Source organism: Pyxicephalus adspersus, chromosome 7 (genome assembly GCF_032062135.1).
Source record: "Pyxicephalus adspersus chromosome 7, UCB_Pads_2.0, whole genome shotgun sequence".
Taxonomy (NCBI): domain Eukaryota; kingdom Metazoa; phylum Chordata; class Amphibia; order Anura; family Pyxicephalidae; genus Pyxicephalus; species Pyxicephalus adspersus.
In genome coordinates, this window is record NC_092864.1 from 4,321,493 (window position 1) to 4,336,347 (window position 14,855).

General features: G+C 45.7%; 2 protein-coding genes and 1 long non-coding RNA gene across 4 annotated transcripts; 2 read left to right on the top strand and 1 right to left on the bottom strand.

Annotated features, from left to right (window-relative positions):
• The first annotated feature begins 236 nt into the window (after positions 1 to 236).
• LOC140334699 (syntaxin-4-like) lies at positions 237 to 5,157 on the top strand. The gene is made up of 8 exons (XM_072416940.1): positions 237 to 313; positions 1,256 to 1,345; positions 1,637 to 1,736; positions 2,197 to 2,271; positions 3,340 to 3,407; positions 4,532 to 4,640; positions 4,980 to 5,080; positions 5,137 to 5,157. Exons 1-8 carry the CDS (start codon positions 284 to 286, stop codon positions 5,155 to 5,157), a joined length of 594 nt encoding a protein of 197 aa, XP_072273041.1. The 5' UTR covers positions 237 to 283.
• A 194-nt stretch (positions 5,158 to 5,351) lies between these two features.
• Positions 5,352 to 9,019, top strand: LOC140334878 (uncharacterized). The gene is made up of 2 exons (XR_011921631.1): positions 5,352 to 7,088; positions 7,831 to 9,019. It is a non-coding gene; the product is annotated as an uncharacterized lncRNA (long non-coding RNA).
• A 690-nt stretch (positions 9,020 to 9,709) lies between these two features.
• ZNF668 (zinc finger protein 668) lies at positions 9,710 to 14,822 on the bottom strand. Of its 2 annotated transcripts, none has more exons than XM_072417149.1 (2): positions 14,737 to 14,822; positions 9,710 to 13,508 (listed from the first exon to the last, which is right to left on the bottom strand). In XM_072417149.1, exon 2 carries the CDS (start codon positions 13,497 to 13,499, stop codon positions 11,847 to 11,849), a length of 1,653 nt encoding a protein of 550 aa, XP_072273250.1. In that variant the 5' UTR covers positions 13,500 to 13,508; positions 14,737 to 14,822; the 3' UTR covers positions 9,710 to 11,846. The 2 variants fall into 2 exon arrangements, with proteins under 2 accessions (XP_072273250.1, XP_072273249.1); XM_072417148.1 differs by lacking the exon at positions 14,737 to 14,822 and adding an exon at positions 14,438 to 14,575.
• Between the last annotated feature and the right edge of the window lie 33 nt (positions 14,823 to 14,855).

Sequence of the window (14,855 nt, forward strand, 5' to 3'; positions counted from 1 at the left end):
CCCCTCTCTTCCTCCTCCCCCTCCATCTAAACCCTCCTTTCGTCTCCTCCCTTATGTACATACTTCTCAGCCCCATTCTATACACCCTATCCCCCCCATTCTGTATACCCCTCTTTATATGTATCCCCCACACAAAGCCTCCACATCTCGGGTCCTCCAGTTACCCAGCATGCAGTGCTCCTCCCTCCCGTCCCTTCCTCCTCTCTATGGTCTGGGCTGGGTGTAGTGGGCGGTGCCGCGCAGGCGCAGTGAGTACGGGAGAAGTTCACTGAGAAGATCCAGAATGAGGGATCGCAGCAAGGAGCTGGGCTGTGTGAGTGACGTCACTGGGGGGCTACAGGGCCCAGCAGGGGCAAAGGTCCACTCCAGGGGCCCCACCTACTGACCAAGCACCCATTAATTATAAATAGTGGGGGTCTGGAGTCCTCCATTGCAGATGACAGTTTGTTTACAAAGTGACATGATTGGGGGGACTACAGGGCCCAGCATGCACACCAGGAGCCCCACAAAGCAGGAACACATGTACTATATACATACAAAGGGGGGCATAGAGATTCGCCATTGAAGACATTAGGTTTGGGTCTCATAGTGATATGACTCGGGGGACTACAAAGCTCAGGGCCACACTAGGGGCCCCACCTCACCCCTCCAAGCTGAGACAATAATGATTTGTATTGGGGGGGGGGGGGCACTAATCCTTTCACATACACATAAACTTCAATTCACAAAGCTGAAGTGACACAAAGTGATTTTTGGTGCAGTGCCCCCCCCCCCTAATGGGTGAGGGCATATGGGGGGGAGGGGGGTCACAGGTATCATTATCCTCATCATCCATACAGCACATCAATATATAACACGAGGAAACTCACACTGCCATCACTTAGAAATAATGTGAAGGTAGGACTACAAATCCCAGCATGACAGAATAGACTCTGCGCCCATTGGCTGGGACTTGTGGCACTACAGGGTCATTGAGACTGATTGGTTCCTCCATTTACTCAATATCTTGTAATATATTAGCCGAAAAAGCTGCCCATGCTAGATATGGCCGCTGGTCACACTGCCTGCTGCTCCTTTATTGTTCTCCAAATCACATTCACCTCTATTATTGTGGGAGGAGCCAGGGAACACGCTGACAGAAGGAAGGGGCAGAGAGCACAGTCTGCTGATATTGTCCAATCACTGGAGGGGGCCGGGACAAGACCTATGCACTGATCACTGCTGCAATAATAATCGTTTTATTTTTGTCTTGCAGGTGGACAGCGATTCAGAGCCGGATGAACACCAGGTGCTTGTGGAACCCTCGGAGAACGATGACGAGCTCGACCAGCAGTTCTTCCAAACGGTAACACTAGTGGGCAGTGCTGAGCTGGGCGGAGGGCGGTGAGCTCTCAGATCCGGGATGCCCTGGGCAAAGTTCATAGCTTCTAAACTACAATGACATCCGGCAGAATCTTCAGTTTGGTCTCCATACAATGGAATAGGCAGCGGCCGGGTCGGGGATGATGGGGACTGAACGAGGGCACCTTGGCCCATAAATGGGTGACGGGGGTGTGGCCTATCATTGAGGGGTATCACAGACCTCTATTACGGGTATATAGGAAGCTGATGAACCATTGTTTTTTTTATTCCTTAGACGCGGCAGATTCGGGAGTCCTTACAGCTCCTCAAGGGTAAAGTGAAGGATCTGGAGTCTGGCCAGGCGACTGTTCTCGGCCACCCATTTCCAGAGGAAAGTAAGTGGCTGCTCCTGCCTGACAATAATCCTATTTATAAAGCAACTGCACCCCTCATCATTAACCAGACCCCCCTGTACTTCTCTACTATCCAATGATTTTGTACTTACCTTCTACACAATGACCCCACCACCTTTTCATTACCCCAACCAGCCCCTCAGCCCCAACACTTTTAGTTCTCTACCATCCAATGACAGCAGTACTTTTTCACTGACAGTTCCCCTCGTACAGTAACTGAACATTGTTGTACTGACTGATCTGTTCTGCCCATCCGGTAATGTTACCCCAACTGCTCCACCATACCATGAGTCCATTGGAGCCCCACCAAATACTCCGCCCAATCAGGGGCTGACTTTTTATACTGTTCATTGGTTTCTATATTTCCCCTCTGACTGATTCTAGTAATGGATGCCTCATTCACAGTATAACGATCTCCATAACGGCCCTGTTTGTCTTCCAGGTATGAAGAAAGATTTACAGTCCCTGAGAGATGAGATCAAAGTTTTAGCAAAAGAGATCCGGGCTAAATTGCAAAGTAAGTGAAAGGCATCTTCTGTTTTTATTATTAAACAGAATTTATATAGCGCCAACATATTACGCAGCGCTGTACATTAAATAGGGGTTGCAAATGTCTGACAGATACAAACCGTGACACAGGAGGTGGAAAGGACCCTGCCCTGAAGAGCTTACAATCTAAGAGGAGGGGAGTATCACACAATCATCCATTACCCCTCAGTGTATATAAGGTCTGTGTGTAAAATAATGAAACAATTCTATATAGAAAAAATCTATATTTCCATCCCTATCACAAAGCAGTGACATGATTCTGATCTCTTGCCATGAATGTGTAAACTTCTCCAAACACGCAGGACAAGCGCCGGCACTCTCTGTGTTTAGTTTGTTGTCAGTCAGCGTTTAATGCCGTTGTGTTTCCCCTCATGTACTGAAATCATTAGAAGAATAAAAGTTGAGCAACATGCAATTTCACATTCTTAGTAAAATTTCACACCAGCAGCAGCAGCAACTTGAGGGAGAGCTGAAGTCATCACTTGTGAGGAAACCCGGATCTTCCAGTATGATCCTGAAACAAAACCGGTCACTGGAAACACCTTCATCACCAAGAATCAAAAAAGTCCAAATTCACAGCCATGTCATCGTGTTTTGTGACATGAAGGCGTCATTTTGGCAGAATGGGTTTCAGAAGACACAACAGTGACCCAACATTATTATAAGGAAGACAAAGCTGAGAGAAAGGGTCAGGAAAAGACGGCAGAAATTGCATCTAAGGAGATAAGTGAATAAAAATGACAGGAAGGTTCAAACATTTTTCTGTTATTGTGTCTCTAAATTCCTGTCTAATTCATCTTTGGCGCTGTTCATTGAAACTGTCTCAATCATTTTCCTTTCTTGCTTTTTTACTTTTTTTCTGTGCTGGCACTGGATTGTATAAGGTGACCCAGTGGTAAGTCTCTAATCCTCTGAGTAGTCTCTTATAGTCTGTAATTATGTCTCGTGGAAGATTCATTTCCTGAAATCATCATCTAACCCCCCACCACCCATCGGGGCTGTTTCTGTGTCTCATACAAATCATCTTTTATTGTAGAAATCGATGTGAAAGATGACGAAGAAGAAGTGAGCGGGTCGGTCCACAAGCGGATGAAGAAGACACAGGTATTTGTAGAGGGATGAATGAGAGTGAGGAGGATAGAGAGATGGTGAGAGAGGGAGAGAAAGAGGAAGGTCGGAATCGGGATTGATAGAGGGACTGCACACAAAAGAAAATCCCCTTCAAAGACAATGCATAGATCTTGGCATGTTTTCTGGGTGAATGGTTGGACCAGGCTGTGCATATCAAACAACCTTTGATTCACTGACCCAGAATAAAGGTACTGGTGACATTTTGGAGACATTACCCTCACCTGATGCCAAACTAATCCAGTGCTCTCTATATTACCTGCCTTGCATGCAGTGTGGGACTGACCCGGATGTTAACATCACCTTGGTGCTTTCCATATCTGTTTGTTTGCTTTGTTGTTTTGCCATCAAATCCCCAGAAGAAGCGGTGCGTCGGTAGCACAGAAAAAAAGACAATTTTTTGTTGTATATGTAATGCCATGTGATGGCCTTTTTATTGATTGTATGTTGTATATGCTGACATTATGTTTTTATAAGTAGATGTTTGAAATCAAATGGAGTTTTTTATTCTTTTGATATGGGTATGCCAGTCATTTCCAGGTTGGGTTCACTTATGGGAAGTAGGGCTAATATTTTACTCTGAAAGATAGAGGGAAGCAGGAAGATAGAGGGATGGGAAATGACAGAGATATAGGGATAAAGAGGGAGAGATGGAAGGTAGGAACACAGAGAGAGGGTTGGTGAAAGAGAGCAGTAAGGATAGGGAGTAGGAGAGAATAATATTAATAATAAACAGGATTTATATAGCGCCAACATATTACGCAGCACTGTACATTAAATAGGGGTTGCAAATGTCAGATACAGACAGGGACACAGGAGGAGGAGAAGACCCTGCCCCGAAGGGCTAGGAGAGCTGAAGGTAAGGAGATTGTGGAAAGGAGACCCCTATTTATTGTACAGCGCTGCATAATATGTTGGCGCTATAAAAATACTGTTTATTAATAATAATAAAACCAATAATATTATATAATATAAATATTTAATAATAGAGGAAGGGTTAGATTGTGAGAAATTGAAAGAGAGATAGTGTGAGTGAAGTTCTCTAGGACATTGTGAGGCTTTGAATGACTTTTGGAATATTCTGTCATTTTATCTTGCAGCACGGCGTCCTCTCCCAGCAGTTCATCGAGATCCTTAATCAGTGCAACATGATCCAGACGCAGTACAGGGAGAGCAATGTCAAGAGGATCAAAAGGCAGCTACAAATCAGTATGTGTTTACAATATTATTATTAATAAACAGGAGTTATATAGCGGCAACATATTACGCTCCGCAAATGACAGACAGATATAGACAGTGACACTTGAGGAGGAGAGGACCCTGCCCAGAAGAGCTTACAATCTTAAGAGGAGGGGGACATATCGCACAATAAGAGGATATTGTTTCTAATGCACACTGTGAGAATCTCACAGAAATAAAATCAGAATAAGCAAGTTTGGTACAGGCGAAAATGCTGTCGTGCAGGACGGGCACAATACACCTGATGGGCAGAAGAGGGAGAATACATTTAGAGAAGAGTTTTCTACAACATCTTTTGTTCTTTTACAGCTGGACACAGCGTCACAGATGAGCAGTTTGATGAGATGTTGGAGAGCGGGCAGAACGACGTCTTCACGTGTAATGTAAGCAATGGTGTGTGTAAGGGAGAGGTGGGGGGTGTAGTTAATAAAAAGATATGTACTCACAACTTTCATTTTTATTCAAGGAAAGGGAGATGTATGCATAACTGACTCTGTAACTGCGCCTCATAGTAGTTTTTAGTAGCTGCTCTGCCCAGCAAAGAGAAGTCAGGTTGGTCCAAATACAAGAAGAAGGTCAGGCTCCATGGATATTATGGCAGGCATTGGATTTCTAGTACTATGTTGGGGGCTTCCTTTGGGATGGTAAACAACAATATGCAGTATTCTCCCACAACCCATGTTCAACGGTGAAATGCCCAGTCTTGAAACAAGTTCTCTGGGTTGTGACAGTGCTGTAGGAAGTAGGCTTACCCCCCAGTGATTGTGACATCTCAGTGTGTTTGTCCTTTGCTGACTTTCCCTGGAGAAACAAAAACTTCATGACGTAACGCCAACGAAGTGAAACTTGCTTGTGCCTCTGCCATCACAGCTTCTCACTAAAAGAAAAAACGGTTTTAAGAATTGCAAAGACTTGAAATTTACACAGTTACATACTAAGATATTATGCTGTCATATACCCCCACATTCACATTTCTATTTCATCTGGAAGGGGGCAAAGCCAGGAACTTCCCAGCACCCCCTCGTAGCACTTACCAAATATATAATTCATTATTTTTTGTTCTTTTTTAGTTACCTGGGAAGGGGGTGGGTGTTTAATGCAGGACTATTCAGTCTGCACTTTTCATCTGGCACTTGTCCGTGATGAGTTGTGCTCTGAATCCTGCTGATTCTTTTGATCTTTGCAGGTTGTTATTATTACCTGCTTCAGTTTTTGGTGTTTGTGATCCCCTTATAACTGTCAAACCATGCATGCCTGTTGTTTGGGTTGGTGTCAGACCATGACTGCAACAGATATTCAAAATATAGGCAGGTGACAGCCCTTGTATTGTAACCTAAATTTTCTGTAATCGTATCAAAACAGCCGGGTGGTTACTGAAAAGTGCTGGGTGGTGCGCCCAGCTAAAAGGGTCCGGGGGGGACACTGAAGTTGGATCACAGAATCTGTTAAAACTCTAAAATTAACTTTCAAGGAACAGACAGTATAATACAGAAATCTAGTTTTGTATCTTTGCCTCTGTTACTGATATAAAGTTTTAGTACTCGGGCAAAGCAAAGTATCCGACCTTAATGGAAAAGTGTCTGAAACTTTCTCGAATTTCATCTTTGCAAGGCAACATGCTAATTGACCCGCAGGGGTGAGGGGATCACACATGAAAAAATTGTATATAAAGAAAGAAAGGGCAGGAAAGAGAAAGACGGGGAAGAGGGGGTTCCTTGCATAGAGTTTACACAGAATTGAATGTAATCCAAGGGTCCCATGACTTATAAAATTTGTTGATATTTTTCTTAAGGGTACCAATCAACAAATTTCAATCCATTTGTTATTATCGGATTAAAGCGGACCGAAGCGGATAAAAGTTTCTGTCTTGCTCGCAGAGCCTCCTGGGATACCTACGTCATCCATCCTGGCAGGTGCTTGGCTGCTTCCTAATCTCAGACATTCACAGAAGGTGCAGCCAAGCGCCTCCCGGGAGCCCCTTTTTAATGGTAGAAAAAATTAGTAATCTCACGCATGTGCAGTGGGATCAGCAATTTTTTTTTCCCCATCTACTTCACCCAATCTGGCGCCTGCGCAGTGCGAGATCGGGTGACGTAGATGTTGGGACCCAGCTCTTCCTCTGCCCCAGGCTGAAGAGGGATATCAGAACATTGCAGGATCCAAACAAAGAAACCTCCTGACGGATCTGCGGGATTAAAGGTAAGTGTGTGTTTTTTTTTTTTTTAATTTGGGTTTTGTTCCGCTTCAAGTTTTTTGTGTTTGTATTTTTATACAATATCTTGTACAATGCTTTTCTTCAATTTCCAGGGAGAAACTATAGACAGTATTGAGAAGAATATTTTACATTCCACCAACTATGTAGAAAAAGCTAAGAAGCAGCTGGTGCAGGCGGTGGAGAACAAACAGAAAGCCCGCAAGGTGAGTCTTAGGTTGTTAAAGCCTCGGATTTGGGGGGAACGACTTGTAAATGGCCATTTTTTTAGGAATGGGATGTCTAGCAATATTATGAAGGGGTAAAGATCAGGATTATCGTGTAAATTGTATTTTCCATACCTGCCAGATTTATATAGCCCCAACATAATACCCAGCACTGTACATTAAATAGGGATATGTTTTAAATGCTTGAAATAAATATTCTTATAAGTGGGGAGAACAGAAAGTGAAATGTCTGGTGGTTATCCTATAATCAGCAGCGTGTGATGAGGTTATGAGTGAGGAAGTCATTAGTAGGTCATTAGAGGAGCAGAGAGAGCGGCTTGGAGGGGGATTTTTCTATCAGGTCAGAAAGGTAAGTGGGACAAGAGGTGTGGAAGGATTTAAAGGCAAAGCACGGGAGATGAATTTGATTCTCAGGGTAAATTGAAGCCAATGAAGAGAACTACAAAGAGAGGCAGCAGAAGAGGAGTGGTGGAAAGGCTGTGTATGGGGTAGAAAGGTGGGTAGGTAGGTGGGAAGGCTGTGTATTGGGTGGGTAGGATGGATAAGTCTGGCTGCAGGATTACTCCGCGTTGTCATGGGGACAGAGCGTTGTCACCCTATAGGTATCTGAATAAAGACAAATTTGCCAGAGATTATTCAAGTGAAAGCTGCAGATGTGAACATTTTATATGACATTAATGTGTTTTTCCTTAAGGTTTTTCGTTTTGTTTTCTCGTTGCAGAAAAAGATTTATATAGCTATCTGCGTGTCCGTCCTGATCATCATCCTCATCATCATTATTACTGTGTCCGTTACTACTTAGTTACACCTGGAGGAGGATCAAACTTCACCCCACCTTTCATGAAAGCCTCTCCACCGCTGCCATCTCGAGCCTGGCACTGAAAGGGTTTACCTGGACACCCGGTGCTATAACAAGAGTCTGGCAGGTGGGGTGACCATACTGTGGTGCCTTAATCCTGTCACTATTTGTGTGTGTGTATTTTTGCCAGTGTGCCTTATTTCTTCCGCTAACAGACGGTCTTGCGACCTGAAAGCACTTCAGATTTTCCCGCCGTTATCCTGCGTTGACAGGAAAGGCTGCAATATTCTTCAGGTATTTCCGATCCCAAGGCCCGGAGTGCTTTATGGAAATACGTATCTTTATACTGTTATAGCTGTGGCCCCCCTGTAGTTTTTTTAATGTGTGTACCGGACGGCCTATTATGTATATACGTCATGGTATACCTGTCGGCTTATGCGAATATGTTGTATTATTCAGGTATTGGCTGCTACAAGTGGCCTCATTCAATTTTTTTAGAGACCATTTAGGGAGATTCCCCCCTGTGGACCTGAAAAAAGGGGCCACTTCTCAATCTGCACCAGTCAGTAGGGGAGGACATAGATTTGGAAAGGGGTTGTTCTGTGTCACATGGCTCTCGTCTCCAGCTAAACCGATAACACTGCCCCTGACCCTTTCCTTCGGTCATTGACCGGCTTCTCTAGTATTACAGGCCCATAAAATCTGACACTTCTGGTTGTGTTGGATTTATCTTCACTTCCTGCTGTGCTCTGTGGTTCTTCCTATAGGCCCCTACAACTACCACACAAGCCAGTGGATTGTACAATGGTGGGGGGACAGGACAGAATTTGGAAGCTGTAATATGGTGCCGGTGATGCAGGAGAGTTGGGTATTATACTATATACCCCAAGTGCTGGGACATCAGGAAATTAGGAGACTCGCACTAATGGGGGGACACCGGGTTCCCGACCCTTCTCTGCCATACTGAGGTTGACGCTCACCTTTAAACCCTGGGAATGATAGGAAATTATGTTTTTTTTTTGTATTTTGTAATAAACACATTAACATTTGGAATGTTCTGCAAAATGATTTTTTTAAATAAAGTATAATATATAATAATTTTTCATTATAAGCCTGGAGATTGCTGTCCTTGATGGGGGGGGGGGGTGATTATGATTTGCAAAAATTATCAATCAGAATTGTGCTCAGTACTAACCAATCGAATTTGAGTGTGCAGTGGGTATGGAATAGAAAGGAGAACGCTTATTGGTAATAATATTTGTATTATTATCTTCTCAGCATAATAATGTCGGATAGTTAAAGCCAATCTACAGGAATACATTGGGTAGAATGTGGCCTTCTCCCACTGACCACCAATGGAAAGAGGGGAGTCCACCAATATAAAGGGGGGGGGGGCTTTCTTCCACTGACAGGCCCCTCTCCTATTGGCCACCAATGTAAAGAAGGCCCCACTCTCATTGGCTACCAATGTAAAGGACGCCCGTCTCATTGGCCACCAATGTAAAGAAGGCCCGACTCATTGGCCACCAATGTGAAGGAGGCCCTTGTCTCACTAGCCACCAATGTAAAGGAAGCCCCTCTCTCATTGGCCACCAATGTAAAGGAAGCCCCACTCTCATTGGCCACCAATGTAAAGGAAGTCCATTTCTCATTGGCCACTAATATAAAGGAAAGCTCCTTTCCCATTGGCCACTAATGTAGAGAAGATCTTGTCTCCTTGTCCACCAATCAGATCACATGACAACCCATACCTTGATCTAGAACGTTCCACAGTGAAATGCAATGCACTTCTTTCCTCGGAGACTCTGAATCAGATCATTTTTTTATTGGTTACTCAGGCAAATTCTTTAATATTCTGAAACAAAAATAAAAGTCCACGATTGTCCCTCCTGTGTCCATAGCTGTGCAAATTTCTGCAGGAAACCACAATCCTGCCAAGAGAGCCACCACTGATCACATGATTGTCCTGGATTCATTATTATATCATGTGGGTGCGTATGCTCAGTGTACATTCATGGCGATTCATTTATTTCCAGCTGCACAGCGATTCATCGCCAGCGGGCAAGAGAAGTCGGTGCGCTCGTCTTCATTCGTATGAGGTCAGGAAAGTAAAAAAAACCTATTGCTGATATAGCAAGAAAGATCAAGCGTGGTGTATGTAGAGCATACGTACGAGACAGCAATGATTGGGTCATATTCAGAGAACGGGGACAACAGATTGTTCATTAGGGCTGAGCTCCGACACAAAAATCAGTGGCCAAAAAGGAGAAAAATTCACTTTATGCAAATCCAGATATTACCATGTGACATAGCAATGACATCATCACTGTGGTGCATAGAAATGTGAAGGGAGCAGAGCTGTAGGAGGGGCCTTTGGGCCCTGCCCATCACAGGCTGCCTGCAGAGAACTAAAGGAGGGGGCGGAGACAAGACCAGGCACCTGCACCAGGACAGAGAGCAGCAGTGACCGGTCTGTTCTACAGGAAGCAAAGTGTCACACGGGATGACTACAGAGATCTGGAAGAAAAGCTCAACAAAGATTCAATAAGAACACACATGGCTCTTGTATTGAGTCAGTATTGGCTTGTCCAGGATATCAGTAGTGCTACTATACCTACTTGCCACAGGATTTATATTTCATTCCATCCAGTTATGAGATTTACATGGCTAACAGGCCAGGAAACCTAATTTTCTTTGCAGTAGTACAGTAACACTTACAGGTGTCCCTCCCCTCTATTAGTATGAACCTTATTGGCTCTTTGTGCTGCTTCTCTTTCACCTAGGCTGGGATCTGCTATATGGAGACTGCAAGAGGCCAATACAAAGCCCGGGACCTGCACTGCTTGCAATACATTGAATGTTGACAGAGCTGCAGTTCAGCCTTCTTTTGGCGTTCAGATGAGCTGCCTATACCACAGCCGCCCAGAGCTCAATCTGCATCGAAGGGAAAACTCAGCTCTGCCATATACTGATACAGAGAATTCTTGCGGGGTCATTTGATTTTGCCCCCCCCCCCGTAACAATGGCCACCCCACCTACAACTTTTTCTGGGGAGATCCTCGGATGTGCCCTGGGAATCTCGGCTTCCATGATCGCTGTGGCACTTTGCCTCGAAATGCCAGACATCTCCTGCAATGGTGGCTTTAGTTTATAACAACTACAAAGCTCATTTTTTATCTCTTAATTGCCATTTGGCTTTTTTTTTTATTTATTCTGTGAGGAAATTTAAAATCTGGTCTTTAGTTATGGAGGAAACAGCTTCAATTTTAATTGGAGAATCATGAACCAATGACTGGGGGGACAGCTACATTTTAGTGGCTCTGATCCTTAATTCCAGACTTATTGCTTTAAACTCTTAATTGAAAGCTTGGAGCTTCTACTTCGTCTACATTTTCTTGCATATTATTTGGGATTAAAAAAAAATGCCTACCACAGCTCTCTGAAGTTCTACCATCGTCTTATTGGCTCAAAGGTTCTGGGCCTGGCTCCTTTCATCTTCCTGATTTAAAATTTAATTTTTACTCTTTAACTACTCTGATATTTCTGTGGAACCCAACACTGGCCAACTTGAAGGATCCATTGTCTAAGGAACATGGGGGCTGCCATTGCTCTACTATCCCATGAACAGCAACACGTGGCCTTTTGATCTTTTTGTTTTATTATGTTGGATTCGGGACCTACCCGGGACAAATATGCCATTTTGATATAATAGATATGAACACGCTTGTCCTGGGTCATTGTCTCAAAGAAATAAGGCCAGGGGATTGGTGGAAGAACCACCAATCCTGGTAAGCTAAGGGGTGGGGTAAAAAAGGGGACTAAAAAAAACCTCCACAGGACAGGTGAATGGATTTGCCATGAGCCGGTCATTACCCACCCAAGACTAAAAAGGTTGATTTCATTGGTTAGACTCAATTGGTTCCATTGGTTGGACTGAATCAGCTTGACGATGGTGAAGACTCGATGACCTCCATATCTCCTTCTGCAACTTTCTCCAGAAAAGAGACCAACGGGTCAAACAAGGGTTGAGACTCCACAGAAGCTGGATGGAGAGTCAATGTGGTGACCTCCTGTTCTTCCTCCTCCACCTTCCCTTTAACCCCCTTGGCGTGTGTTCTTTGATGCTTGCGCAAGTCTGAGGGCACTAGGAAGCCTTTCCCACACTGCTGGCACACGTGCGGGCGTACGTCGCTATGTATCCGTTGATGTTTCTTGAGTCCGGCCTTGTCCAGGAAGCCCTTTTCGCAGTGCTCGCAGCGGAAAGGTCTGAGTTCTGGGTGGCTCTTCTGGTGGTTCTTCAGATCCATCACGCTCTGGAAGGTAATGGCGCACTTTTCACAGGTGGTGGATTCTTTTTTCTTCCTATTGGTCTCTGCTCCGTCTGCTTTTACATGGGTGCGCTCATGTTTCCTCAAGCTGGAAGACACGATGAAGGTCTTGCCGCACTCCTCGCACTTATAAGGCCGCTCTCCGCTGTGGGAACGTTGGTGCTTGCTCAGCCCGCTACGTTCTGCGAACCCTTTTCCACACTCTGGGCACTGGAAAGGACGTTCAGCGCTGTGACACAAGCGATGGCGTTTCAAATCCCAAGACGCCACGAAGGTCTTATCACAGTCCGGGCAGCGAAAGGGCCGCTCGCCCGTATGGATACGTTGGTGCATGGCCAAATCGGCCGGCTGCCGGAAGGGCTTGCCGCATTTGTCGCATCTGTACGGCTTGACGCCCAGGTGAGCACGCTGATGTCGACGGAAACTGGATGGGTCTGAAAACATGCGACCGCACTGTGGGCAGAGATAAGGCTTTTCGCCAGAATGGGTACGTTGGTGGCTCTGGTAAGAGGACAGCTGGGTAAAGTCTTTGTTGCAGATGGAACACTTGTAGGGTTTCTCCGCCGCATGAATTCGTTGGTGACACGTGAGGGAGGAGGCACGCGAGAAAGCCTTCCCGCAGTCTGAACACAGAAATGGTTTTTCTCCTGTGTGGCTTCGCTCGTGGTTCTTAAGGTCTTTCAGTTCACTGTAGGATTTCTGGCAGATCTGGCACAGGTAAGGCCGAAGCCCAGCGTGACTCCTCCTGTGCTTACGAAATACAGAGGGATCTGCAAATTCTTTACCGCATTCGGAGCAGGAGAACGGCCGCTCACCGGTGTGAAGACGTTCGTGGATTCGGAGTTTGGAAGGAGTAGCGTAGGCTTTACCGCACTGGTTACAAGGGAAGGGTAGCTGCCCGCTGTGGGTGGCCATGTGAACCCGCAGGCAGATGGGCTGCATGAAGGATCGCCCGCACTCTTTACACACAAAGGGTTTTTCCCCCGTGTGACTGCGCACATGGCTCCTCAATAAGGACGCCGTCTTGTAGGATTTATCGCACTGAACGCACTGGTGCCGCTGCTCCCCCTTCGTTTCTTGCTTTTTGGGCTTTGGAGTGCTGGATGTCTCCGTGCATGGGTGGGACTCGCAGTGCCGCTTGGCCCGTGGTTCATTGGGGAAGGTTTTGCGGCAACTTAGGCAACGAAATCTGCGACCGGATTGCACATAACTTGGGGTCTCCTGGATCTCCTCCAGAGAGTTGGTCTGTTCAGAAGACATCATAGAAGAGACCTGCGTGCAAGAAAAGAAGATCGTCAGTGGGCATTTCCTGTAATGGGGTAAAGTAATGGGGGGGCTGTAGAGAAAATCTGTGGGGCTTTTATTTCCATCGGTATCCTTATTGGATAATTTCCCCTCACTTCCTGGAAAATTTCTCTATCAGGGACACAGATGGGGGGTGGGGAAGGGTTAAACTTCTGTCAGTGCTTCTGTTGCTGCCTTCCTGTAGAAGTGACAACCGCTCGCCTATTGTCTGTTTTGGGGTAAGGAAATGAGAAAAACACACTGGGGACATAGGGACAACATTATTATTATTAAACAGGATTTATATAGCGCCAACATATTACGCAGGGCTGTATATTAATTGAGGGTTGCAAATGACAGACACAGACATTGACACAGGAGGAGGAGAGGACCCTGCCCCGAAGAGCTTACAATCTAGGAGGTGGGGGAAGTATCACACAAGTAGCACCCATATATTACCCCTTATATCTTTCTATAATGCATAGAACACCCATCATGCTCTGTTATAGGGATAGTGAAACGGGAGGGGGGTGGAGCACAGGGTAATAGTCAGGTGGAGGGGGGCACAGCCTAAAGGAATAACCCAGAGGGCAATACAGGACCCAGTGAGATAATTGGGGGGGGGGGGGGGGGGGTGTTAGGGTCACAGCTCAAAAGAATAAATCCCAGGAATAAATCCCAGGACAACAGATCAGATAGGATCAGAACCAGGATCCGCGGAGAACAGCTCCAGGGGGCGGATCAGGAACAGTCCCAGGGGGCAGATCCCAGGAGAACATCCCTAGGGGGCAGATCCCAGGAGAACAGTCCCAAGGGGTCCAATAGAATACAATTTCATAGCCCAGGAATTATCTGGGTGGGGGGGTAATTTCACAATTTGGGGGGATCATTTAGAGGGCACAGCTGAGGGCACCTACCTGATGTCCTTTTCCCTGGGCAGGTGATGGGTGATTCTTAACCCTGATCTCCCAGCTGCAGCACTTCCATCAGGCAGACAAAGCTTAACATGGCCGGACCTAGGACCCTGGGGGTGGTGGGGAGGAGCACACCCCGGAAGTCCCTGTGCACTTCTTAATAAGAGCCCTCCCATTATAACTGAACTGAGATGCCGCAAATAAAAGACAAGGAATGCGATGATAGGGGCGCGTGGTGTTTTTATCACTTGCTGAAGGAACAACCCGGGATCAGCCCTGAAACAATATTGAATGATAAATACCTGAACGTGGAGGAACGATAACACTTATATTTAGTTTCCAGGGAGCAGCATAGACTGAAGCTCAGCGCGAGACGAGGACCTCACACCCACCCACTGCGATCATTGGTCAGTAGTCTGTC